This window comes from Malania oleifera, chromosome 3 (assembly GCF_029873635.1).
Source record: "Malania oleifera isolate guangnan ecotype guangnan chromosome 3, ASM2987363v1, whole genome shotgun sequence".
NCBI lineage: Eukaryota > Viridiplantae > Streptophyta > Magnoliopsida > Santalales > Ximeniaceae > Malania > Malania oleifera.
The window spans coordinates 107,297,758-107,323,140 of NC_080419.1; the positions used below are offsets into that span (position 1 = coordinate 107,297,758).

At 38.3% G+C, this 25,383-nt stretch overlaps 3 protein-coding genes across 3 annotated transcripts in view; 1 reads left to right on the plus strand and 2 right to left on the minus strand.

Annotated features, from left to right (window-relative positions):
- Positions 1-656: 656 nt before the first annotated feature.
- Positions 657-1,774, minus strand: LOC131150675 (glycosyltransferase family protein 64 C3). The gene has a single exon (XM_058101541.1). The coding sequence runs from the start codon at positions 1,772-1,774 to the stop codon at positions 746-748; it is 1,029 nt and encodes a 342-aa protein (XP_057957524.1). The 3' UTR covers positions 657-745.
- LOC131150677 (uncharacterized) lies at positions 1,088-10,027 on the plus strand. Its single transcript, XM_058101542.1, has 3 exons — positions 1,088-2,215; positions 7,127-7,258; positions 9,515-10,027. Exons 1-3 carry the CDS (start codon positions 2,093-2,095, stop codon positions 9,599-9,601), a joined length of 342 nt encoding a protein of 113 aa, XP_057957525.1. The 5' UTR covers positions 1,088-2,092; the 3' UTR covers positions 9,602-10,027.
- Positions 10,028-10,468: 441 nt separating this feature from the next.
- LOC131150678 (uncharacterized) overlaps positions 10,469-25,383 on the minus strand; it is a 33,416-nt gene continuing 18,501 nt past the window's right edge. The window contains exons 2-6 of the mRNA XM_058101543.1: positions 20,030-20,128; positions 18,786-18,963; positions 18,018-18,115; positions 11,085-11,146; positions 10,469-11,002 (exon numbers count right to left, since the gene is read on the minus strand). Coding sequence (XP_057957526.1) covers positions 10,894-11,002; positions 11,085-11,146; positions 18,018-18,115; positions 18,786-18,963; positions 20,030-20,128 — 546 coding nt within the window. The 3' untranslated portion in view covers positions 10,469-10,893. The remainder of the gene's footprint in view (positions 11,003-11,084; positions 11,147-18,017; positions 18,116-18,785; positions 18,964-20,029; positions 20,129-25,383) is intronic.

Here is a 25,383-nt window from a genome sequence, read left to right on the forward strand (position 1 = left end):
AATTTTGAAATATATTTTTCCTTGATTTATTATTTGTAATGTGTCAATTATCTTCAACTCAATTAATAGCTCGTCTTATATTATAAACTTAAAATGAGTTGTAGTAGGTTTGAACTTGACTTATTTATCAATGTGAAATTAGTTTTAGTCAAGTCAAACTGAAGTTAAACTTAAGTTATAAATGTGGTAAACATGTTGACCTTCAACAGCACTTTAAATTTGATTTGGGCGTCAGTGGAACTCAATCTCTCTTTCAACCAATCGAGTAGAAATTGAGTTGGTCAAAACTCGACTCAATTTGACTCATTTGCAGTCCTAGTGGAACTTATGGACTTATTTTATTTTGAGGTGTTCGTTAAATACCATGGCAACTATATAATATTTTTAGTGAGTACAAGTAGAGATCAATACGAGTTCAAAAAGAAAGGATAAATGGAAAATTAAATTGAGAAGTCCCTTTTACTATTAGAGTGCGAACAAGCAACTTTGTGTTATTGTATTAATTTGACCAAAAGATTAAATAGTTATTTGTCGTGTAATAAATACAATAATAATTTACGTATGTTAGTAGCAATTTTTTTTTTCTATTCGGTCTAATTGTATAGTTTCTTTCACACTCTCTCTCTCTCTCTCTAAAATATAAAAAGAAAACGAAAGGAAAAAAATTCAAAATATAATAATAATTAAAGAAAATTACACACTTTTTTTTTGCTATTTTTGTACTTGTTATTACTAAATTCCCAACCTACTCGTCACAATAGACTAGCTTTCCTTTTTTTTCACATAACCCTTGCTCTCCAACCGAATTAACTACCTTCCCGTAACTATATCTCAACGGCATTCTCCCCAACACCCTATGGAACTCTCTAATACACTCCCCCCTCCTCTTCCTGTGCTCTCCTCTCCTACTGCTCAGCCCCACCTCTATTACCCTGTTCTCCTCTTCTTCTAATCCTGGCCGTCCATCATTCCTCGCATCGCCCCAGTCCCTCGCCTTTCCCGCGCCCACGAACAGGGGCCCCGCCTGGGCCCCATCCGCTATCACAAAATTCATCAAGATATCCTCGCAGTTGCGCATCCGATCGACGGTTCTCCTCATCTCGACCATGGCAGGCCCACCCTCGCAGCTGTATTTGTACAAATACTCACTTTTCATGATCATCAGCTTTGTGAGCATGATCGAGTACTTGTCGTGATGGACGGTGTAGATCCACTCCCGCCTCGACAAATCCAGATCGTGCGATCTCGCAAAGAACCCGATCAGACGGTCACGATTCGAACTCCAGATCCTTAACGCGAACTCGACGGACTTGGTGTCCACCTCGACGTCGTCGTCGGCGATCAGGACGGCGCCCGTCGCGATGGACGGTCTGGGGAGGAATCGGAGGTTGAGGCTGTCCGAGGGTTGCTGGATCACGGAGACTGGTGTGCTGTCGGAGTAGGGGATAGTGAGATTGTGGGCCAGCTGGGCCAGGGTTTGGGCCGAGGTGGTGGGGTTTCCCCATAGGACTAGCACCGCGGCGACCGACGGGGACGCAGAGTACGCGGCGGCGATCGAGCGGAGGAGGGGGATCCGGGACTCGGCATAGCCGTTGATCAGGACTGTCATCTGATCTGATCGTAGAGTTAGCGGGTCCCGTAGCGTTGTAGGGTCGCATGGGTCGGAAGAGAGAGGCCGTAGAGAAAAGACCGCCGAATGGATCCATACGAAGAAGATGAAAAAGAAGAGATAGATAGCGTGCAGTGCCGGCCGCGGCGGTGGCGGCGGTCTCATCGCCGGCGACTAGTGTCAGATCCTGGAGGCGAAAGTTGACTGTGCAGGCCGGTTAGAGGCTAACGTACGCTGGGAAGAGCTTCAGACCTTGCCAAATGGGTGCGGGGGGGTAATTTCGCAATAAAGAGAAGATCGAGGTGCGTATTGTGAGTGGGCCCGTTGGACTGAAGCAAGCGTGCGCCGCGCGAGATCCGAGATTCTAAGAGTGGCAGTTTTGTAGATGAAGGGAGATAGAGGGTGTATTACTGACGCGACATCTCTCAATCGAAATTGGATGGTGGGAGAGGCTGTTATGTATGGGATGGGAGGTTGTCTGCTATGGCGATGGCTATGGCCACTGCAAAATTTAATTTTGTACAGAAATCTCCATTGGCACCTTCAAGGACGAGGCGTTTTTTGAAGCCCGCGAGCTGTGCCCCCCTCCAGCAAGTCCATCAACAGGTTCTCTCTCTCTCACTCTCTCTCTCTCTCTCTCTCTCTCTCTCTCTCTCTCTCTCTCATAATTATTATTTATTTATTTGTAAGGGAGTAAAAATTCTATGGGTTCTTGGAAATATAACTAACCCACTAGAGGGGCTGATGAACAAGCTTATATGGGGTTTAGCTTCAAGCCCATCTAGTCATATGGGTTGCTCGAGTCCAAATCAGGATTCAAATTGATTGCTGTTGCGGTGTGATTGCTTGTTACTTGGATGAATTCTTTTGAACTTCGGATAATGGAAGAAATGAATAGAAGTGGAGAGGGAAAAAGTGAAATAGGACTCACATTTGTCTCCTACTGAATCGGAGACAGATGGAGAGAAATTATTTAATAGAACTATGGCACCTTTTAGGCAACTTTTAGAAGTGACCCTATGGGACGCATTCTTGTAAATGCCTATTAAAAACTTTCTTTTGGCATTCACAAGAATCTACAGATAACACCTATTCGTTGTAACCAAACTTTTCTTTTGGAGAATTTCTAAGGTGAGTATTTTTCCCGAAGCACCCTCCCAGGTAAAAAAAAAGCAACTTTTATAGGGGCTGCTGTTTTCCAAACAAGCTTCCAAGGAAAGTTGGTCACATGCTGCGCTGGTCTGGAAAGGTGATTATAATAAGACAACCGAAAAAATACCCTCTTTGTTTAGGGTCCAAAGGAGCTCATTGGAAGGAGCCCGGCTCTCAACATGACGAAGGTTGCTTTAGAAGTTAGTAAGAGTGTTTATCTCCTAGTCCTAAACATTCCTGGCTAGGGGTATGTTCCAGAAGGTCTCATTATTTAGTAATTTCCCAATAGTTGCAGGCAACTAGGCAAGCTTGTAAAATGAAGGGAAAGGTAGCTGAGCTGGGAATTGCCACACCAAATGCATTGCCAAAAATATATATCCTCCCCATTACCCATGCTAAAGTGGGTGTGAGAGAAGAAATTCTCTCACCCTCTCCAATGAATTTCCAAACACCTGTGCCATAGCCTTCAGTAGTCTCTTTGGAAATCCAGCCGTTATGATGAAGGCCATTTTAGTTGCAATAGCATCCCTCCAAAAATAATTTCTTTCAGACATGAATTTCCACAACCATTTTCCAAAAAAAAAAAAAAAGGCTTGTTGAAAGTGAGGAGAGATCTAAGGCCTAGCCCTCCGTTTTGCATAGGTTGTTTAACAACCTTCCATTTAACAAGATGAAACTTGAACTCCTCTCCCGTGTTGTTGGGTGGTCTTGGGCCTTCTCTACCTTAAAAGCTAACTCATGGAGTGAGGCTTTCCCTCACATTTAATAACTGACCACCAAGCTCCTTCCACAACCGATGTGGGACAAACCTTAACAATCTCCCCCTCACACTTTGGGCTCCAAACTCCTCACGAATTGGGCTTACCAAATTAGTAGCACCACATACCCGGCATCTTAGGGAGAAATCATGGGCTCTGATACCATGAAAACAGAATTTATTTATTTCTTGAATTTTGAATCATGTACATCCTAATCTTACAATATATAATACGATCAAATATTCTAAACAAGGAAACAATCTCCCTATAGAACAATATACAATCTTCTACATTTACCCACTTTCCTAATTTACTCAATATTCCCAAGGATACTCGGGATTTCAATAGTTCTCCCAAAGGAATTTTCTTTGGATCCCTTCCAGTTGTTTTGCAACGACACTAGGGATGGGAAACAAAGATATAAAGTAGACTAGGATATTGTTTAAGGTGCTCTTGATGAGCATGAGCTTGCCACCCTTTGAGAGATAACTCCTTTTCCATGTAGCCAATTTTACTTCAAATTTGCCAATAATGGGATCCCAAACATTCGTCTTTCGTGGGCTCAGGTAAGAAATAGGAAAGGTCCCGAGTTTGCAACCTGAGATGCTAGCAAGACAATTGCGTATGTTAGCTGGCAGCCGGTCTACAACTTTGGTAGAGATTCAGGGGCAAAAAAGTGAATTGATTATGTGGCTGAGCACTTAGTGGCATTCACGCCTTTGATGGTGTTTTTGCTGTTTTATTTTTGACAATGAGGACATGGCTATAAATTTGCTTGCTGCTCTGGGAGCATTGCGACATTGCGTTGATTCCTCCAAGCTGGAGCAGTGTTTTATGGTTTATTGTTATTTGCCTTTATTTTGTGGTGCTGATGTCTTTAAGGCGCAAATGATGGCATCCCTTTTGAGTTTGGAGATGGTATCATCTGTTTGTTGATTCGATAATTGAAGCACTATTCCCTTGTTAGAAAATTTGCTCTCTCTTTATCTCTCACATGTGTGCGGATAGACACACACACACACACTCTCTCTCTTCCTCTCCCCTTGCGGATGCTGTGGATATTTCTTTTCCTCTTCCCTCCATGCTTCTAGGTTTTAAGTTTCTCTTAATATCTTGCCTTCCAATTCCTCCCCGCTTCTCTTCTATTTTTCACTTTTTTCCTATAGGCTCAATCTCACTAGTTTGCTTCTTGTTTTAATACCTGATCAAATGCACTGAGTAGATCTCAATCAGGCAATGGAAAGGAGTCCGGAGGTTGTTCACCAAGTTGTGTGGGTTTGGAAAAGAATCACTGACTGCTGAGCTGTCAACTGATAAATTTATTTTTTGTTATTTTTTTGAAGTATGAACCTGTTTATTCAAGGTCTAGCCTTACTAGATTCAAAGGTCTCTGGGCTGCAATAAATCTCGCCTCCTGCTCTGAATCTCCTAACAATATGCCTTGTTGCTTTGCTCTAAATCCAACCCAATTCAGAGAATTTTAAAAGACAACGGCCTATTTTGAAGGGCATGCTAGCTTTGTTGTAGTTTCTGAGTTGAAAGCTTTGAAGATGAGATGAAATGGTAGAACGAAGAGAGCTTTATGGATGTTTGTATCGGGAAGGAGTCTCCTTGTGTGGAATTTAATAGCTTGGATGAGAACCTCTGAAGAAAGGAGGACAAAAATAATGCTTAAGAAGGAACTTCCTAGTATCATTTTGAGGGAGGAAAACTCCTGAAAACCGAAATCTTGAGCTTGGGTTAGGGAAGTAGATAGAACTAGAAGTACTAGATTTTTTCCATAGGACAACTAATGCTCATAAAAATACAAATACATGAATAAGGTGGAGATTGATAGGGGTATTTTTGAGGTGCAAGGAGATATAAAGGGCTCTATTTGCAACTGTTGTAAAAAGCTCTACTTGAAGAGTTGGAGCTTGTTAATAGAAGGCATTTGGTGGGAGTTATGAACTTTGCTAGCATTAATGGTGAAGCAGCCTCTTGGTGTGAGAGACCTTTGCCCAAATAGGAAGCCTTGCATTGCTGTGATTGGGATTGTGCTTCAGGGTTAAATGGGCTGGCCTCAGCTTTCGTACAAGTTAACTGGGATGTTGTAAAGCTGACTTAGTGAAGGTGTTTTAGGTGTTTCTGAATTTTTATGCTAAAATGAAATTTTTATGCAAAATTTAAGTTCTAATTTTGTTGCTTAGATCCTAAATAAGAGTGGAAAAACTAATATTAAAAATTTCTACATTAGTATTTTGAAAGTGTATCAGCTTATATCCATGATTTTCTCATTAAAGCAAAAACGGTGATTGGGAGAGTTTTGGGGTCATTTTCATGCTTGGTAGAAGAAAAGTAAATATTTGATGGCATTTTAATCACTGGTGAGATTATGGACGCACATTAGAAGAGAGATGTAGGCTAGTGAAGTGATCTGTAAGCTTGACAAGGTGAAGGCCTAAGATTTTGTCAATTTGTAAGCGGAATAGACATTTGCAAATCAAACATGGTGTATTGGAAATTATTATTGAATAGCTTGGTGTGCATTGTAGTGCCAAATTCCTAATAGCTTTCGCTCTTTGGTAGTTTGACACTTTTACCTCATATCAACGTTTAAGTTTAGAGACTTCTTGCATTCATGTGCGCTTGTTTAGTTTTAATTTCTTCACCCTTTTAACGTTTGAGATGGTGTTGCATGTGATAGGTAGTGTTGGATAGTTTAATATGTTAGGCAAAAGGTATTGATGTCTGTTGAGATTTGGCAAAAAGATAAGACCTCCCCTGAGGTTTTAAAAATTTCAAGGACCTCCCTTGAGGTTTCAAGAATTCTAAGGACCTTTCTTGAGATTTGTCAAAAAGACACAAACCTCCCCATGTATTTTGCAAAAAAGACAAGTATTTTGAGGAGAGTTTTGTGTCTTTTTGGGAAATCTCAAGTGAGGTTAGTGGCTTTATGAAACCCTAGGGGAGGTCAATGGGATGTTTGAAACTTCAGGGGAGGTTAGTGTCTTTTGCCCTAATATGTTTCATGGTAGGGCCCAATTCCTAATAGCTTAAGATTTGGGAATAATTGATGATCTATTACATTTTAAAATTTTAAAGTTTGAAGAAGAGGAATATAGTGGAAATGGGATGGACCAGTGGTCATAAGCTCATCCCACCTTGTACTCGAGCAGGGTTCAAAGCTCAACATGGCCCTCCCTAGGTACCTACTTACTTGGTAAGAAAAAAGAGGAATGAAGCATTTTGAACTTCAACTTTGCTTAAAGTTTTACTGCATTTGAATTTGAATTGATTTGTGAAATTAATAGAGCACAAAATCATGGCCTTTTCCTTTTTTAATTTTTTTAAGTTTAAGTTCCTAATTTAAATTTTTTTTTCCTCATCTGTGTATGTTCAGTATGCTACTAGAAGGATGCCTTTTTCTTTTGTTCTTGTTCTAATTTGTTTTGTCATAATTCATGTTAAACTTTGCCGCTGTTTCTTTTTCTTTTTCCTTCTTTTAGAAATTCTAGCATGCTAAGAAATTGAGCTGAATTTCGAATGACCTACAAATTCCTGCTTCTTATGTTGTTGTCTCCATGTTAATCTTGTTCTTACCTATCATAGTTCTTTCATTTTGAAGGTTGATTCAGGAATCATATGTGAACCTTGCAATGACAAGGGATGGTTGCTTTGTGACTTTTGTGAAGGGAAAAAAACCAATGTGAAAGCTGCAAATAATCGGATATACCGTCGTTGTCCTTCTTGCAGAGCTGTAAGTAGTTATTTTAATTCTTAAAAGCTTATGAAATATAGTTTTACGTGAAGTTGGCTATTTGATTCGTAAATTATTTGTATATATTTCAGTAATAGACAAATCATGTAATAGAATGAAATATGTGAGCTCTGAAGTGTGTGCATGCATAAATATGAATATAAGATGCACAAGACATGCTTGCTGTAGGAATAGACGCATACATTCATTGCTTATTAGAGATGGCCTACAATAGTCTTAGAATCTAGTTGTATCAAAATAAATATTTTATTTTTTCAAGTGATTGTTTGATGCTTTTTTTGAATGGCAATTCCAAGAAAATGTAATTTTATGTCAAAAAATGTGCCCATAATCTTTTTTAGCCATTCCACCAATATATCATGTATTTACGATTATTAATAGATTTAACAATCTTAGTAATCTAGTGAACTATCTTCTGGTAGTTCAATGTTCCTTTGCTGAATCATTGTGTGCTGTGCTTTCTTTGTCATTGTATTCTACTGATAGATGATGTCTTTGTAATTATTCATGTGCACATTCAATTCCCTGTATGCAACTTTTCTATTTATAATTTTCAACTCTTTAAGTTTTTCCGCATTAACTTTGCCATCTCCTGAAGTATTGTTGCGAGTTTCACTTTTATGATTACATCTTCATCAAATATTTTACTTTGACATCTGGGATATCTATATTTTCTAACATTAAAATTAACATTGATATGAATATTTCTTTCGTGCCCCTAAGATACATATTTATTCAAATTAGAGTGAATCACCTGTCCCATACACGCTGCATTGCTAAAACAGTTAAATTAACCAAGAATGCCAAAGGAAAAAATGAGTTTTTTGACAGTTTCAGCCGCAGCTGAAATGCAAATCTAAGCTTTTGTAACATGTTGTGCAATTACAAGTACAAACTTCATTTTTGATCATTACGGAGAGTACAGAATCATAGAGAACCATGGTGAACAATGTATGTCTCCTACCTTGCTAGTCTCCTCAATTAGACAATTGCTTATTACTTTGTGGCAGCCTGATACGTGAATTTGTATTATGCTGAGTGTAACAGTCTCAATCCAATTCTAGTGAGATATTTTTTGCTTTGGCCTACTGGCCTAACGGAAAGGTGCTTACATGGTTGGAGCTTGAACCAATCTTACGAGTTCAAGATCTCTCTAGAACACATTCAATGTAGGATAATGGCATGTTCTTACGTCTGATCATTGACATCCTCATCAGAGTGTCTCACACCTTTGTGTAGGATCCACTCACATGATAGTACTCTTAGGGTGATTTTGGTATCAAATGTGACCGGCTTGGTCTAAGTCAAATGAGGTATTGTCGACTTTGATCCACTAGCCTTATGGTTTTATCATATAAAAGGCACCTTGCGCAGTTGGAGCTTGAACCAACCTTTATATACCCAAGTTTTCTCTAGTACACATCTAATGTGGGATCATGACATTGAGCAATCTTTTTAAAGGCAAAGGCATTAAGGCTAAGCTTCCATGAGGAAGTGCCTAAGGATATTTTATATTTTACATGTAAACAAATAAACTAATTGGAAAATTATTAAAAAATTAGGAAAATTGTGAATGAAATTTATAAAAATATTCAAATATGGTTTGTAAGCTAGTTGTTGATCAGTATGATTAAAAGGAAAAAAATAAACTCAAAAAATCAATGAGTAAAGGTGTTAAGATATAATCATGACATTACAAAGTTCAATTTGTGTTCATGATCCAATGTTCAACATTCAATTCTTTTGGAAAGGTTTAAGTTCAAAGTTTTAGAGATTATAATAGAGCAGTGATCTTTTCTTACACTTCTGATTAAATTTTGCTAGCCTACTTCAAAACAAAATGTAAAAGGTCGAAATGCATAAGCCTGGAGGAAAAAGGTGCACTGTTTTGTGGAAATGCATTAGGTTTACTGGCTTTATCATGAGTCTGCCTTAGGAGTTTGGTATTTTAGACTCTGCCTCAAGATATCTTATGGACTCCTCATCTTGAGGCGATCCTTAATCGTGCATTTTTTAATAGTTTTTCAGTTGTTAACTGGAACTGTCTAATTGAGAGACCTACTGTGAATGAATGGTCCTAGCCATCTTAGCACATGAAACATACTTCAGGCCTTGAATTGATGAGTTCCATTTGAAATATCACCGATGTTCTAATGTTACTATGAGTATTGCCCATAATCATGAGACCTCACTGAATCAAGAGCCCTCATTTTGTTCCTAACACATGGATTGCAGATTGGATATGTGCTGTGCTCAAAGTGCAAAGTTTTCAAATGTGTTACATTTCCAAATTACAGCGATGGTGAGGACCTAAGCATTTGAGCATCAAGTTCTTCAAATCACCATGTGGTGGGATGAGGTGGTGGATATACTTAAGTAAGACTACTTTATTTCTCCTGCCAGCCGCCTTTGATTATTTTGACGTGCTTATGTTCATGGTCACCTCTTTCCACTATATATTTCTCTTTCCCCTGAGAAGGCCCTCTCAGAAGTGTTTCTGTAACTTGCATTATTATGAGCATAGGAGGAAAATTAGCCCATATTCTTTCTTGATGTAATGTTAACTCTGGATTGAATTGTAATCAGAAAGCTAAATGATTTGTCTTGTCCTTTTAACAGGCTTCCTAGACGGTAGCTTGTTCATGATTATTGAGTTTATATTTTTTTTGAAAAAAAATCAAAATACTGTTTTTTTTTTTTTTTCCCAGTTATCATTTTCGTGAATCAAATAAAGTATTTTATATTCCATTGTGTATCTAAAACAGGTTAAAAAAGCTAAAAGGTTGTGGTCAAGAAGCATCAGAGGTGTTAATGGTAAAATATATTTACGAACACAATCAAAAGTTGGGCAAACTGCAGCTTTCAAAATAAATAAATAAATTATGAGGAATAAAGCACCTTTTTTTATAAAAAAAAAAAAAATTTATTTTGAAGACAAGGAGAAGGTTGTGAGGTATTTTAATTCCATCAAAATTTTACACCACAAATTTCTACATATTCAGGTTAATAGCTGGGAATGCCTCTTCTTCTTAGTGCTCCTTTCAAAATTCATTGGTGCTCCTCTTACATGAAACTTTTGGTCTTTGGACAATTTTGGTTGGCTTCACATTTGAAATTTCAAAATTGCCTCTCAAGTTTCCCTGTTAATATCCACCCAACAGTAAACATGCTAACTTCACACGCTCAAGATTGTATAATTATTGTTCCAGATATTTCAAAGAAGCATCTAAGGCTCTTTGCAAACCCAACTCCACCTCCACTGCCAACAGATGTTACTTCCAATGACAATCACAGCATTTTACAAAAATGAACATGAAGCCTGACAAAAGAACCTACCCTCAAAATATAAAACATATTGTTTTCCACCTCTGCTCATCAGACCACATCGAACAGCCCATGCATCTCCGCCAATGTCCTATCACAAATCTCTTCCCCCAAACTCAAAAGAAAACAATGAACTGATGACCTCCCAATATCTGTCTCTATGATCCAAAGGAAAATTGCTAAAGCATGGATCATAGAATAGACATGTTCAGCACCATTCATGGTTGGGGAAATTCCCCAGCATTTTTCCAAAAACATTTATTAGCAATAGGAACACTGAGTGGAGTGAATCAGCTCTCATTTGATTCTTCTGTGTCAGAACTGTCAATCATCTTTTGAAGGGCATCCATGTCCCCAGCTTCAGAGAGAGTTGGTATGCGGAGTTTTTCAGCATCCTCACTGGGGAAAAAAAGCAAGGAAAAAAAGTTTATAAGTAACTATTAAAGAGTATTGAGGCTGAAGTTCAAGCAAAGAGGCCTACTCTGCAACCCCAAATATCTCTTTGACGATTAAGGAGCTATCCCTTGAACAAAACTCTGGAAGCTGGTCCAAAAAATAAAACAAATAGTACAATCAATTCATTCAACACATCAAATGCAGAATAGATCACAATAATTGTAACTTGTAAGTAACAAAGTATGGTCCAAATAATAAAACAAAAGGTACATCAGTTTGACATAAAGTATAGAATAAAACACAATACTTGTAACAAAGTATTCTTGGTTTGGCCATTCCTAGGAATGCCAAATCAAATTTTAGCAATTCAATTTTGGGAACAAACTTTAAAAAAAAAAAGCAGCTCTTAATTGCTGGTTTGTATGCCCCTCAATTATATAATGCAGTTCTATTTTTTTTTGGGGGGGAGGGGGGGGGGGGGGCTGGTGTAGGGATTAAGTACAGTACATCAAAGGAAAGAACAATATCCTCAGTGACTTCCTCTCAAGACCAACAAATCATCCCCAAGTTCTCTCCCTCATGGCATCTTCATCTTCTTCTTCCTTTTCAAAACTAATCTAGACTCTTCCAAGTGAAATCCAAGATAACATCCTTAGTCATACCATTGATAAGGGCAATCATAAAATGATCCAAAGTCTCCAGTCTCTCCTCCTCTCAAAATATGGTTTAGTCGATGCACTGATAAAAAACCTGAACTGACACCCTTTTTTTCCATTCATCAATGGTCTTTGGGTCCCCACACTTTCCCATCTGACTTTCCCTAAAGAAGCATTCCTTCTTCTTTAGTACCTTGCAAGGGCTAACCAACTCGGTATGATCCTTCACAAATCTTGGACCTATGCCTTCTTAACAAATCGAAGACAAAGACCACGCTAGTATAGTTATTTTAAAGATTGGCTACTATTCTTCAAAACAGAAACACAATAGGTTGAGCAATTAGACTTTATTACTGGGTCCCCTTATCTTTTGGTTGTTTTCCACCTCAAAGGTGAGATTCAAGTCTAAGACGGGAAAAGATATGTTAATATCTCTCCCATCTATGAAAGGATACGAAACTTCAAAGAGAATCCCTTTGAGGATTCACACTTATCAGTACAAAAATGGATTGACATAAGGAAAAGTCTATGCCACATAAATCAGGTAAACCTAAACAGATTACCACAAGATTTATTCAACCTGGTACATTTTCAAGATGATGGGAGAGCCAAAAGCTCTCATTACTCAGTGTTGTTTCCCCATTTCTACAATACCTACTTGATGAACAGGCTGACACTTTATTATGTGGAACAAACAAAGAGTAATGGGGTAATTGAAGACCTGGAGATAATGACAGTCTACCCAACTGAAGAAGAAGAGGATTACCGGGCAAGAACGAACCACTGAATGGACCACTGAAGGACCATGGAAGCAATTATGTTCAACCTTATCTTTAGTTTTATCTTTATGTGTGTTGTCATTGTCAGTCAGCTTTATGTGTATTGTTTTTGTCAGTCAGCTTTATCTTTATTGAAAGTTGTGTAAAGGAGATAAGGAAAAAGATTACGTCGGAAGCATATTCCAAGATGACATGACATATTTCCTCGCTCCTCATCTATTTAAAGGAGGCTCTGGCCTCTAGCTAGACAGAGCAAGTGAGAGTAAAGAATTCTCGTGTAAGAGTTCCATGTATTTTTCTTGTTCTTGTAAACCTTTCCCTTCCGTTTAATGATATTTTTCTTAGTGTGTTCTTATTACATCTTGTTCCCTTATTCCGCATTGATCCTAACTTAAAACCATTTTTTTCCCATTCTTAAATTTGCCTGGCATAGTGCCTCAAGTATTTTTCGGATTTTGAGGGTAGTGCCTTGAACTTATCTGTCTTTATCTTCTTGTTACAGAAGTTTCTGCTGCCTTAGAACAGTTCTAGGGGTTGATGTAGGGAAAGAGAGAGGGGAAAAGGAAGATAAATGTATGCGAAAGGAGAGACGAGAGAAATCTGGAGTTTAAATGAATGTAACTGGTCAATTGCAGAAATACAGCATTTATAATTGCACCTTAACGAGTACAATAAATTAAAAGTATTCCCCAAAAAAAAAATGAATCTAATATTCAAAATAATCCTAAACTAAAATTCCTAAAATATTCAAATTTCAAAAACTAAAAAATCTTAATGTGCTTCCAGAGAGGTAGCCTATGGACAAGTGCAGGCCGTGGGAGGGCTGGTAATAGCAGCTCTTGGGTTGTATTCTGTGCTGGGTACTTCTTCTCTATCCAGATATGTGGAGGCTAGGGGTGCACATACCATAGTTACCTGGACCTCTGTGTATATATGGGTTTTGGTACAAGTATGGGTATGAAAACAAGGTACGCTACTTAAGATGTATGCAGATCTTGGGGGTAGGCTTAGTCGATACACCATTTTAGATTGTGGTACGCACAAACCACTAATTTGGGTCTATTACGTGGCACACAATCTTGGTTTGCAGTATGTTTTGAATTATTTCTTAGGATGGAATATAGAATATAGAAAAAACATAATTGTGACATAGTCCGTAGTTTTTTACAAAGTTGTTGAATTCTTTAAATAAATAAGTTTGTTAAAAAGAGGTTCCATGGTGTATGTTGTTTGCAGATGATATTGTATTAATTGATGAAACTAGGAACGAAGTAGAGGCTGAGTTAGAATTATAGAGAGAAACTTCAAAATCTAGAGGCTTTAGGAAAAGTAGAAATAAAACAGAATATATGAAATGTAATTTTAGTAGTGATAGGAGGAATAATGGAGGCAAAGTTAAACTTGATGATGATGAAATAAATAGTACTTGAAGATTTCGATACCTTGGATCTATTATGCAAACTGAAGGAGAAATTGAAGATGATGTAATGCGTAGAGTTAAAGCAAGTTGGGTAAAATGATAAGTGCTTCAAGTGTCCTCTGTAATTGTAGAATACCCTTAAAATTAAAAGGAAAGTTTTATAAGACAGCTATAAGACCAACTATGCTATATGGATCGGAATGTTGGCCGACAAACAAACATAATATTCAAAGAGTAAAAGTTGCCTAGATGAGTGGTACATTAAAAGATAAATTAAGGAATGAACATATTTGCAGTAAGTCAGGTGTAGCTCCTATAAAAGATAAGATAAGGGAGGGACGACTATAAATGGTATGGACACTTGCAACGTAGACCGCATAGTGCACTGGTGAGGAAGAGTGAGCTAATTATTGTGGGGGGCAGTAGAAGGGGTAGGGGTAGACCTAAAATAACTTGGGAGGAGATAGTGAGTAAGGATTTAATATCCCTTAATCTATCAAAAGAAATGATCTATGATCACATAAATTGGCAGAAAATGATTCATATAGCCGACCCCATCAAGTGGGACTCAAGGCTTGGTTTTGTTGTTATTGTTGTTAAAACTTGATATATATTGTTGGCCCACAACCTAACAGCTTATGTTTTTAAGTTCAGTGGTAATATAACATGTTATCAAAGCTGGTTACCATGAGGTCCTAGGTTCTAATATTGTTGTCTGCATTAATTTTTTGGTGTCTAAAAAATTATTATATTCCTTGTAATGGGTGTTATTTATCATGTATTTATCACTCCACGTGTTGCTGGGCTGCACATGCAGGGGAGTGTTAAAACTTGATATATTGCTGGCTTTGCAGCAGAAAGAAGCCCTCTTTTCTCTCTTTTGCAGGCTTTGCAGCAGCAGGAAGCTCTTTTCTCTCTCATGGCAGGCTTCGCAGCCACAGGAAGCCCTCTTCTCGTTTCCTATTGCAGGCCAGTGAATATTTTTGTATGATATTTGATTTGAAAATTGTAACAAATCTGGTTCGCTACTTTGGGGAATTGGATCCCAACCTGTATCAATCAGGGATGCTATTGACACAAGAATCGGTCCGTGGGATCCGGATTGCAGATCCAGGGGTGAGGCAGCAACCCAGTTACCTCCTAGTGGTGGGTGGCCCTGCCTTCGGCAGATTCTTGACTTCTTGGTTATTTATTAAAAAATAAATAAAAAAATCTTAATGCCTAATTCTATGGCTAGAATATGTGTCCCAAAATCACATCTTTACTCAACCATGAGTTGAGATGGCACAAGAACAAAGGCAAAATAAAGTAGTGGATTTTATACATCTTCAACCATGGGAAAGTGGCAAGGAGAATCTTGTACTGAAAAACATCATTCAAAAGCTTTATATCGTCCATACAAGTCCAATTGTGACAGAGATGGTGAAATCAGAGAAGTTCAAGCTGAGGAAGTAGAAACGAAGCTAGTAACAACACTAGCAACCAACATAGAAGGCTCCAATACCCTCTACTAAAGCAACAAGTCTTCCAAACAAAGTGCAAATCCAATGGCAAACAAAGTTGACATGCATTTATGATGGGAAGAAGATACATAAGATTTGGTTAAGGAACCTGTGAAGGGAAAAGAAGCAGGTGAAGGGGGAATAGACTAAATGGATGGAGGAAGATGCATCTCAAAGTTATCTTCGACAATTGACTCAATTTCAAAGAGATTTTGGACAAGATCGGAGCGTGCAACTGTGGTACTTGAATAAGTTATTCACAAGCATTGGCCCCAGTAATCAAATCTCATATTTTGACTGACTAAAAGTCCAATTAAATCTTGTGACCAGTCAAAGTCATTAAGAGGTGGGTCTACCTCTGATCAGTCTGTGGGGTTAGGTCAGTGACGATAATTCTAGAGTCTCTCTGTAGCTTGAGAACTGATATTCTTATGGATGTAAAATTGGTGATTTCTCCCAGCTCCCAACACACTAATAGGCCTTAGATGAAGTGGAAGAGTCTTTAGACTTTGCCAACTAATTTTCCTTTTCCACTCTACCTTTCCTGAACATAACTACAATTCCAGTGTTCTAATAATATTTTTATACAAACAAGATGCCACTAAATTTGGAAAATTATTTACACCAGAGAAAAATTTCAAGGTCAGAACTACTAGTTGGTTCCAATAAGAATACGGATGAGGGACAGGTTGCTTTCTTGAAAGGTAGTTTATCTAAGACTTTGTGGTTACAGTTTGATCCCCATAGGCCTGTTAAGAACCCCAATCGTCCAACCTTTTCTCTTTCGATTACTTGCAGAAAGAAACTGAAACTCAAGGGTCCAAGCAGACAAGGTGTGATGATGTTAGAAGATGGCAGAGCTGCTTACTTCCTCTGCCAGCAACAAGAAAATCACAACACAAAGGACCTCCTTGATGTTCCTGATTGATGAAAATTAGATCTGGAAAAATGGAATATTTTTTTTCCCCTCCTCTTGATGAGATCTTAAATGATGATTTGGATGCTATCACACTAGTTTGCGAGAGCAATATTCAAGCGAACAATGCTCACAACTTGTTGACTTGAGTAATGAAAGATGCTCATTATCATGATGGTGGAAATGGCAGATCATAATTTTCCCTGCAACTGGGAACAAATTCTGGTTTGGGATTAAAGATAGTTATGGAGTTTGGAGAGTGGACAGCAGAGTTGGATTGAAGACAGTTCTGAGGCAAGGAGGGTGATGTCTTGTTATGATGGTCAATGGGAGGGAGAACAAGGGATCAGATCAAGTAAGGGAGAAGATCTCTCTCCCTCATTCCCCTTGCTATTTTCTGGGTTGTGCGGAGAGAAAGGAATAAAAGAGCCTTTCAAGGAATTATTAATCCTATTCAGGCTGTCATGGACCATTGGATTGCCATGATCTCTAGCTGGCATTCTGGGCTAGTTGAAAGGACCCCTTTGTAATCCTTCATTTTCTTGATACTTTTCAGTAAGGGATGTTTCTTTCTCATTGTTTCTTTGTGCTTGGGTGGTATCCCCTTGATGCCTCATTTTATATAATTTCTCTTCACTGATAAAAATAATGGGAGGGGGAACACCGGCTTTGAGAAGATAACGATTGTAAGTGCCTATTGGGGCATGTGGAAATTGCAGTTCGCTCTGGTATGTAGGAAGCTAGGAAGAAAGAGAAAGAAGAAAAGAGAGAAGCAGAGAGACGAGAAGAGTGGAGAGGTAGAGACAGGAAATCTGGGATTCAAATACACAACAAACTGCTATTTAACCATTCAATTGCACCATAATTTATAACCCTAAATTAAAGCTTAAGATTAATAATTACAAAATAAAATCAAAATAGTCTTAATACAAAAATTTCAAAAATATCCAAATTTCACAAAATAACATAAGACCCTAATTTCTAAATCTAAAGCTAGAATATGAATGATTAAAATTATACTGTTATCATCTCAAAGCCCTTGTAGATCCAAACACAAGATCTATTAATGTTGTTGTAAACAGATTCATTGATCTTAGAAGTCATAACAACTAGGAAGAAAGAGAGGAGAGAGAGAGGTGGAGAAAGATAGAAGACAGAAGAGGGCCAGATGAAGATGAAAGGAAGATGATAAGATTGAACTGAACATGAGAGGGAGAAGAATGAAATTTGGAGTTCAAATTCACAATAAATTCCAAAATAATTGTTCAATTACACAATTTCAATAACTTTACATCTAAGAGTGCAAATAACATAAAAATAACTATAATACTAATTTTTTATATTCAAATATAATCCTAATTTATTAAATTCCTAAACTATACAAGCTTTGACACTAATTTCTAAATTATGGCTACAAGCCTACAATATAAGTGCCTCAAATTCTCCACAGGCAGTCATCCTGCATGGGCCCAATTAGACCGTTCAACCACTGTGCCGGTAGTTGATGAGTCACCATGTGTAACCAGAACTGAACACATTTGATATTTGTTCTATCATTTCAAGCAAATAAAACAACTCATTTTGATCCTATAAAACATGATTTATTGAATCTTCTCATGTGCTGAATTTCAACTAATGACCAATGGTAGATTCCTCTCTGTAAAAAAAGAAAACTATGGAGCACCAGTATATTTATTGGAGGCAAAAAAATGCAGCACAAAAATATTAACTATTCGGCCACTAACCTCAGACAGATAAAACACCTTCCCGAAGAGGGTTTGCACAGCTAGTTTCCTCTTGAAACCCTTTTCTGAATATCCAGACATATCCATGACAACTGGGCCTGAAAAACATAAACAACCCAACAGGTATGCATGATGCAAATATTTCTAAATGGCACCAACCAAACCCACTCTTTATAAGTATCATTTGTTTCATTTCCAACTCTCGCACTGCATAGTTTTCTAACCTTATTGGTCAAATTATCTCTTCTCAATACATGCACAGTGCATTCAATTGTTTTATAGATGGTCCATATCTATATAATAAAATTATTTAGCATCCAACTAGTCATTGACTACAACCTGCCGAGGGTAGAATACATATAAAATAGAACTTTCTCAAGGGAAAAAATCCTCTGTCACGCCTTGAAGTAACAGTTGAACAAGTACCAAAATGAAACCCCATCAAATGGACAAAGCAACTAAATTCCTTTTATCTTGTGGTTTGCAAAGTAGAAAGAGCAAAATGGGGAGGTCATTCGAACTGAAAAGCTATAAAACAGTGTGTGACATCAAATGTGGCAATCATATTATTATTACATTTTGTCCACATGACAATATTAATCTAGTCACAGGTCTTAAATGAAGTATTTACCATCAAAGACGAACGGCAGTGGAAGGGTATACTTCATCAACCATTTCGTTTTTATCAGTCTCTCTTAAGTGGAGAAGAAAAAAGGTTGATTTACACAGGACCCAACAAGTAATATGAAAAATGGTGCCTTGGATTACCTTTATCCTGCACAATCCGCCTTGAGATTTCATTTAAAATTTCAGCAACCTGTGAATCATCCAACATAGAAGCTTTCCTGAGCAGGATTAAGTTCGCAACCATCACTGGATTGAAGGGTTTTTCATTCAATGCATACCGAATGTATTTGCGCAAAATCTCTTCCACGCTAAAGTCTGTCTGGAAAAGTGCAAATAGCGTTATTACAAGCCCAATGGTCACACAGTCTTGGATAGGGGTGAGATGAATAACATGTGGTAAGAAGCAACAAGAATGTATCATATAATTTCTGAAGACAGGCTATCCATTCAAGGACAGCGAACAGCTGTGGACTATTGTTCACTCCTCTAGTACAACTCAATACATAGATGGGATTAAAGTTCTTTTTTCTAAAAAAAAAAAAAAAAAGGTTAGAACATAAGTCTCTAATGAATTGTTTCCAATAAGAACGGTTTTAAATTATAGGAGTTTCTTACTTTCTTAGAGCCACCATGATTCCTGTGATCCTATAAAGAAAAATCAGCGCCACTAAGATAAGAGGGCTTTTAAACAACACAGCACAAACAATAAAAAAGGATGGCCAAAAAATGGGCCATAAATATGGCTATTATAATGAACTGCATTATACTAGGCAAATCTCAAAGGTGGGGATATGACTTGATCAATTAATAAGATGAGTGATTAAGTATGCCAAACAATGAGCTACTTGAGCCCACAAGTTAGATGACAATGAGAACCCTGAAATGCTGTCTCACATTGTTCAAATATATGTAATTGGGCAGAGACAATGGTGGGTCCAATTACATATATTTTAACTGAGCTAGCATTTCACAAATCCCATTATTATTAGCTTGGGCACTCAGAAATATATAATCCCCACAATATACATTCTGTTGTTCTCAGGGTAATATTAAAGTTATTTCTTACCATGATTGAAAAGGGATTATTCTAGGGTTCAAAAGTTGATATTAAGCATCATAGAGCTTTCAAAAAAGTAACCTTCATATGCTGATACAAAGAAGAGATAAAATGCACTCATATATTGAAAAAGCAGAACATTAACTAAGTCAGATTCTGGCATTGGAGAATGTGGATTCATGACACACTCCACACAAAATCAAATAACAAGTCTATTTTGCTGGGAAAAAAAGTTTAAACTGCTATGCTTACTACAGGAGAACGTGTTCCCTTGAACAGGCAATCATAAGATTTTAGGTTAATTGTGTATATGTAATATGCACCTCACCTTTTGCATAAGCTGCTTTAGAGCTGAGTGCTGCACTTCATCTCCTCCTTTCTCAAATAATTCATCTATTGATTTGCATAGCAAGGCATTTTTATTTACCTGATAAAATAATTTCAATTTAGGTATCCATCATATTTCCAAAGAAAATTCAGGAGGTTACACTTGTAGTGGACAAGTGACAAAAAGAAAGTTGCATAAGCAAAATTTAGAAAAATTGAATGCTACCAATACCTGAAAAGAGGATTTAATGCACAATGATCATCCATCATTTACCAAGAAAAAAAAAGCTCTTGCATTTCACAGGAAAAATGGTGTAGAAATGCTAGCGGAAAAGTAATAGTTAAACATAAGCACCACACTCTAACATCCTTGTGAAATTTTAAAAACAAGTCTTCATTAAAATAAAATTGTTAAATTGTTGGGCTTACCGTGTTTTATGTTATTTGATGCCATGTGCTAGTGAGGGTACAATAGCCATCTTGGTGTACATGAGATATATTATAAATAGAGTGGGAGACCTAAACATTTTGGTTTAGGTTCATCATTTAATATAATTCTTCAACATGGTATTAAAGCATGGTCCTGAGACCTAAAACCCTACAGAACTGCCACCACCACAAGCCAGAATTACCATCAGAGCTGCCAGAAAAACTCCTGATGGCATTGTCAGTTTAGTCCAACAACACCCATCAGTCCTTTGAAAAACCAATAGCATGATCATTCTCAGACATTGCTAATCTATCCACCCCTGGAAGCTTGTCACCAGAAGCTGTCTCACACACCATCACACACTGACGCATGAAGCTTTGTTGAGGCATGTTTCTTCTTTGATTTCGATCGCCATGGCTTGAATCATACCAAGCCATGAACTAGGTCAGTTAACATGTTATATTGCCTGAAAATTGAGCTTTGTAGTCATTTGCTTACAATTCAGATCTGGTGTAGTCAGTTGCTGGGGTACATGCAGTACCTTTTTCCAATGATTATCTGGTGGTTTCTATGCCTCCTCACTGGTGGTAGTTGGGACATTAGCAGGTTGCTCATCTTGTTATGTCCTCCTCTTTGTGGCCCTTAGGCGGTTGGTGTGTTGTTTGTCTTATGTGTTATTGCTCTTCAATTTTTCCTTCTGGGATGGAATCCAAGAATCCCAAGAGTTTCAGCTCCCTTATTATTTAATACAGAGAAGTTGAACAGAGTGATTACTCACAGTGGTCTAAGGCTATTGAGATGCATTTGACAAGCTTAGGCAAGTCCTTATATTTCTTTTATTCTAGACCTAGTGATGACAAGTAGAAGGATGTATGGGTTTAGAAAGCTGTATTGGTTGTCTTGCTGTTGAAGAATTCGATGGATCCTCAAATTGTGCAGGTTTGTTTGCATCTTGATATTTATAAGGAGATCTGGTACTATGTAAATCTCTTACATTCTAGTAATATAAGTGCAAAGGTGATCACCGATGGGGTTAAGTCTTCAGACTTGTGTTTGTGGATGATATTGTAATCACACGTGATGATAGTCAAGGTATACAAATTTTGAAACAGTTTGACTAAAAATTTGGGACCCTTGAAGTACTTCTTGGGAATTGAGGCATCTCAACCTCGCACAGGACTGTCTTGTCACATAGGAAATGTGTTCTAGACATGTTGGACGAAACTAGGTTGTTGGAATCCAAACCTATTGATTTTTTTTTTTTTTTCAGTAAAAGGACTTCATGAGAAGGGCATATTACAAAGTCATCCCTCATGTAGGATGTCACAAAAATCTAGGTCATTCATTACAATCTACTATGCCAGCTCGAAACTATAGTAATCCATGTTGGGCTTTTGTGGAGCCTAGTTGTGTTTTAATTTGGATGACGACCCGACCTCTATTTAATTAGAGATTTCTATCCTAAGGCTTAGTCCATGGAGCGAAGGCTTGGGCCGTAAGGGATTGCTTTTGGGTGATTAGGGTTGGCGTTGTTGTACCTGCGAGAGAGCGAGAGCGAGAGCATTGTATCGCCGCACTCTCTGTGTTTTCTTCCTGATAATATTGAAATCCCTACAACTCCGTGGACGTAGGCAAAATTGCCGAACCACGTAAATATTGTCTTGTGCGTGAGATTGATTTTTTTTCTTTGGCGTTATTTTTCTCTATTTTGTTTCTCACAGGTTTTCGGGAATTTGTTCTTTATTCTCAACAACTGGTATCAGAGCCTAGGGTTAGGTTCGAGTGGGAGCAATGGCAGAGGAAGCAGGAAAGGCGTCTGGAATAGAAAAGTTTGATGGCATAGACTTTGGATTCTGGAGGATGCAGATCGAGGATTATCTCTATGGGAAGAAGTTACATCTACCGCTTCTAGGAGAAAAACCTGCTACTATGAAGGACGAGGAATGGACTCTCCTTGATAGACAGGTACTGGGAGTTATAAGATTAACTCTGTCCAGGTCCGTTGCACACAATGTCGTGAAGGAGAAAACTACAGCAGATCTGATGAAGGCTTTGTCTGGTATGTACGAAAAACCATCAGCAAATAACAAGGTACATCTGATGAAGAAATTATTTAATTTAAAGATGGCAGAAAACGCATCTGTAGCACAACATCTGAATGAGTTTAATACTATCACAAATCAATTATCATCGGTAGAAATTGATTTTGATGATGAGATTCGCGCACTGATCGTTTTGGCTTCGTTGCCAAACAGTTGGGAGGCAATGAGGATGGTAGTAAGCAACTCTACTGGAAAGGAAAAACTGAAGTATAATGATATACGGGATTTAATTCTGGCTGAGGAGATTCGCAGAAGAGATGCAGGCGAAACCTCAGGATCTGGCTCTGCCCTAAACCTTGAGACCAGAGGCAGAGGTAATGACCGAAATTCAGATCGGGGTAGATCAAAATCTAGAAACTATAATCGAAACAGAAGTAAATCCAGACCTGGCCAAAAGGGGCAATGCTGGAACTGCGGGAAAACGGGTCACTTTAGGAGACAATGCAAAAGTCTTAAGAAGAAGAGTAAGGATGATTCTGCTAATGCTGTAATAGAAGAGGTACAGGATGCACTGCTTCTTGCAGTAGACAGTCTACTTGATGATTGGGCTTTAGACTCAGGAGCTTCATTTCATACTACTTCACACCATGAAATCATACAAAACTATGTAGCAGGAGATTTTGGTAAGGTGTATTTGGCTAATGGTACAGCCTTGGATGTTGTGGGTATGGGAAACGTCCGGATGTCACTGCCAAATGGGTCTGTTTGGTTACTAGAGAAGGTACGACATATTCCTGACCTGAGAAGGAATTTGATTTCTGTCGAACAGCTTGATGATGAAGGGCATGCAATGTTGTTTGCTGGTGGCACTTGGAAGGTTACAAAGGGAGCCAGAGTATTGGCTCGTGGAAAGAAATCAGGTACTCTATACATGACCTCAAGTCCAAGAGATACAATTGCAGTTGCTGAAGCAAGTACTGATACAAGCTTATGGCACTGCAGACTTGACCACATGAGTGAGAAGGGGATGAAGATGCTGCTGTCAAAAGGGAACTACCGGAATTGAAGTCCGTTGATTTTGACTTGTGTGAAAGCTGCATCTTGGGAAAGCAGAAAAGGGTGAGTTTCTTGAAAAGTGGCAGAACACCGAAGGCTGAAAAATTGGAGTTAGTGCACATAGATTTATGGGGTCCTTCTCCTGTTGCATCCTTTGGGGGTTCAAGGTACTACGTTACTTTCATTGATGACTCAACCAGAAAGGTATGGGTTTATTTTCTGAGAAATAAATATGATGTATTTGAAACTTTTAAGAAGTGGAAGGCTATGGTGGAGACAGAGACAAGTTTAAAAGTAAAGTGTTTGAGGTCGGACAACGGAGGAGAGTACATAGATGGAGGGTTCAGAGAGTATTGTGTTGCAAATGGAATCAAAATGGAAAAAACCATTCCTGGGACACCATAGCAGAATGGTGTGGCTAAGCGCATGAACAGAACTCCCAACGAGCGTGCTAGAAGTATGAGGCTACATGCTAGACTACCAAAAACTTTCTGGGCTGACGCTGTCAGTACTGCAGCTTATCTGATAAACCGAGGACCTTCAGTTCCCATGGAGTTTAGACTTCTTGAAAAGGTTTGGAGCGATAAAGAGGTAAATTTTTCTTACGTAAAAGTTTTTGGTTGTGTTTCTTATGTTTATGTTGATTCTGATGCTCGTAGTAAACTTGATGCAAAGTCCAAAATATGCTATTTCATTGGCTATGGTGATGAGAAATTTGGCTATCGGTTTTGGGATGAACAAAACAAGAAAATCATCAGAAGTAGAAATGTGATATTTAACGAACAGGTTATGTACAAGACAGGTCAACTGTAGTGTCAGATGTCACAGCGATAGATCATAAAAATTATGAGTTTATTAACTTAGATGAGTTGATTGAAAATACTGTCCAGGAAAGGGGTGAAGATGATAGGGAGAATGTAGAATCACAGGAAATTCAAATTACACCTGTAGCTGCGGTTCGTAGATCTTCCAGGGCCATTAGACCTCCACAGCGTTATTCACCTACTTTAAATTATCTTCTATTGACTGATGGTGGTGAGCCAGAGTGCTATGATGAAGCCTTGCAGGACAAAAATTCAAGCAAGTGGGAGTTAGCCATGAAGGATGAGATGGACTCCTTGTTGGGGAATCAGACATGGGAACTAACTGAATTACCAGTAGGGAAGAAGGCTCTGCACAACAAGTGGGTATACAGAATAAAGAACGAACATGATGGTAACAAGCGCTATGTCACGGTTCGCCTTTTTCACACCGTTGTGAAGGGCCGTGCGGCGCTAGCTAAAGCACTCTTGCTTAACTAGCCAGCCTTTTGTTTACCAACATTCATCCACGAAGTACTTTCATTAACATTCAATCAGATAGCAGCGGAAATAATAATCAATTCATGAAAGCCGTGGCAACCAAGCAGTAAATATTGACACAAACGTAATTCATTAACAAATCCTCCATTGACATGTTGTACTTAGCGTGGGAGGCAAGTAGGCTAAGCACGTTGACAATTGCTAGTGAGTTTTACAATGATTGATGAACACTCACCCTCCCCTAAAGAGCTTTCTAGGCCATTCTCACTCTGGCACTAGGAAACATCAAAGTGACCGAGGAGTCATATTGCCTTATTTGGCTTACAATGAAATAAATACTAGAAAATAACCCTACACTAGTATTTACATGATGGAAACCCATCCCAAACACACGAGATAAGCGGTCATAGGCAAGCATAATGCCCTGAACAAGCTTAGCCCATGACATTCTCCCCCACTTATGCGGTCGACGTCCTCGTAGACTTTTGGCGATAGGTACACTTCAACTTTGTCCACGAATGGCTTC

What these genes read in the sequence shown, in the direction of transcription:
- LOC131150675 (XM_058101541.1), bottom strand. Translation starts at nt 1,774, where the DNA reads ATGAGACCGCCGCCACCGCCGCGGCCGGCACTGCACGCTATCTATCTC.
- LOC131150677 (XM_058101542.1), top strand. Translation starts at nt 2,093, where the DNA reads ATGGCGATGGCTATGGCCACTGCAAAATTTAATTTTGTACAGAAATCT. An exon ending in TCCAGCAAGTCCATCAACAG is followed by an intron (nt 2,216 to 7,126) that starts GTTCTCTCTCTC and finishes TTCATTTTGAAG; the next exon opens with GTTGATTCAGGAATCATATG. An exon ending in GTTGTCCTTCTTGCAGAGCT is followed by an intron (nt 7,259 to 9,514) that starts GTAAGTAGTTAT and finishes CATGGATTGCAG; the next exon opens with ATTGGATATGTGCTGTGCTC.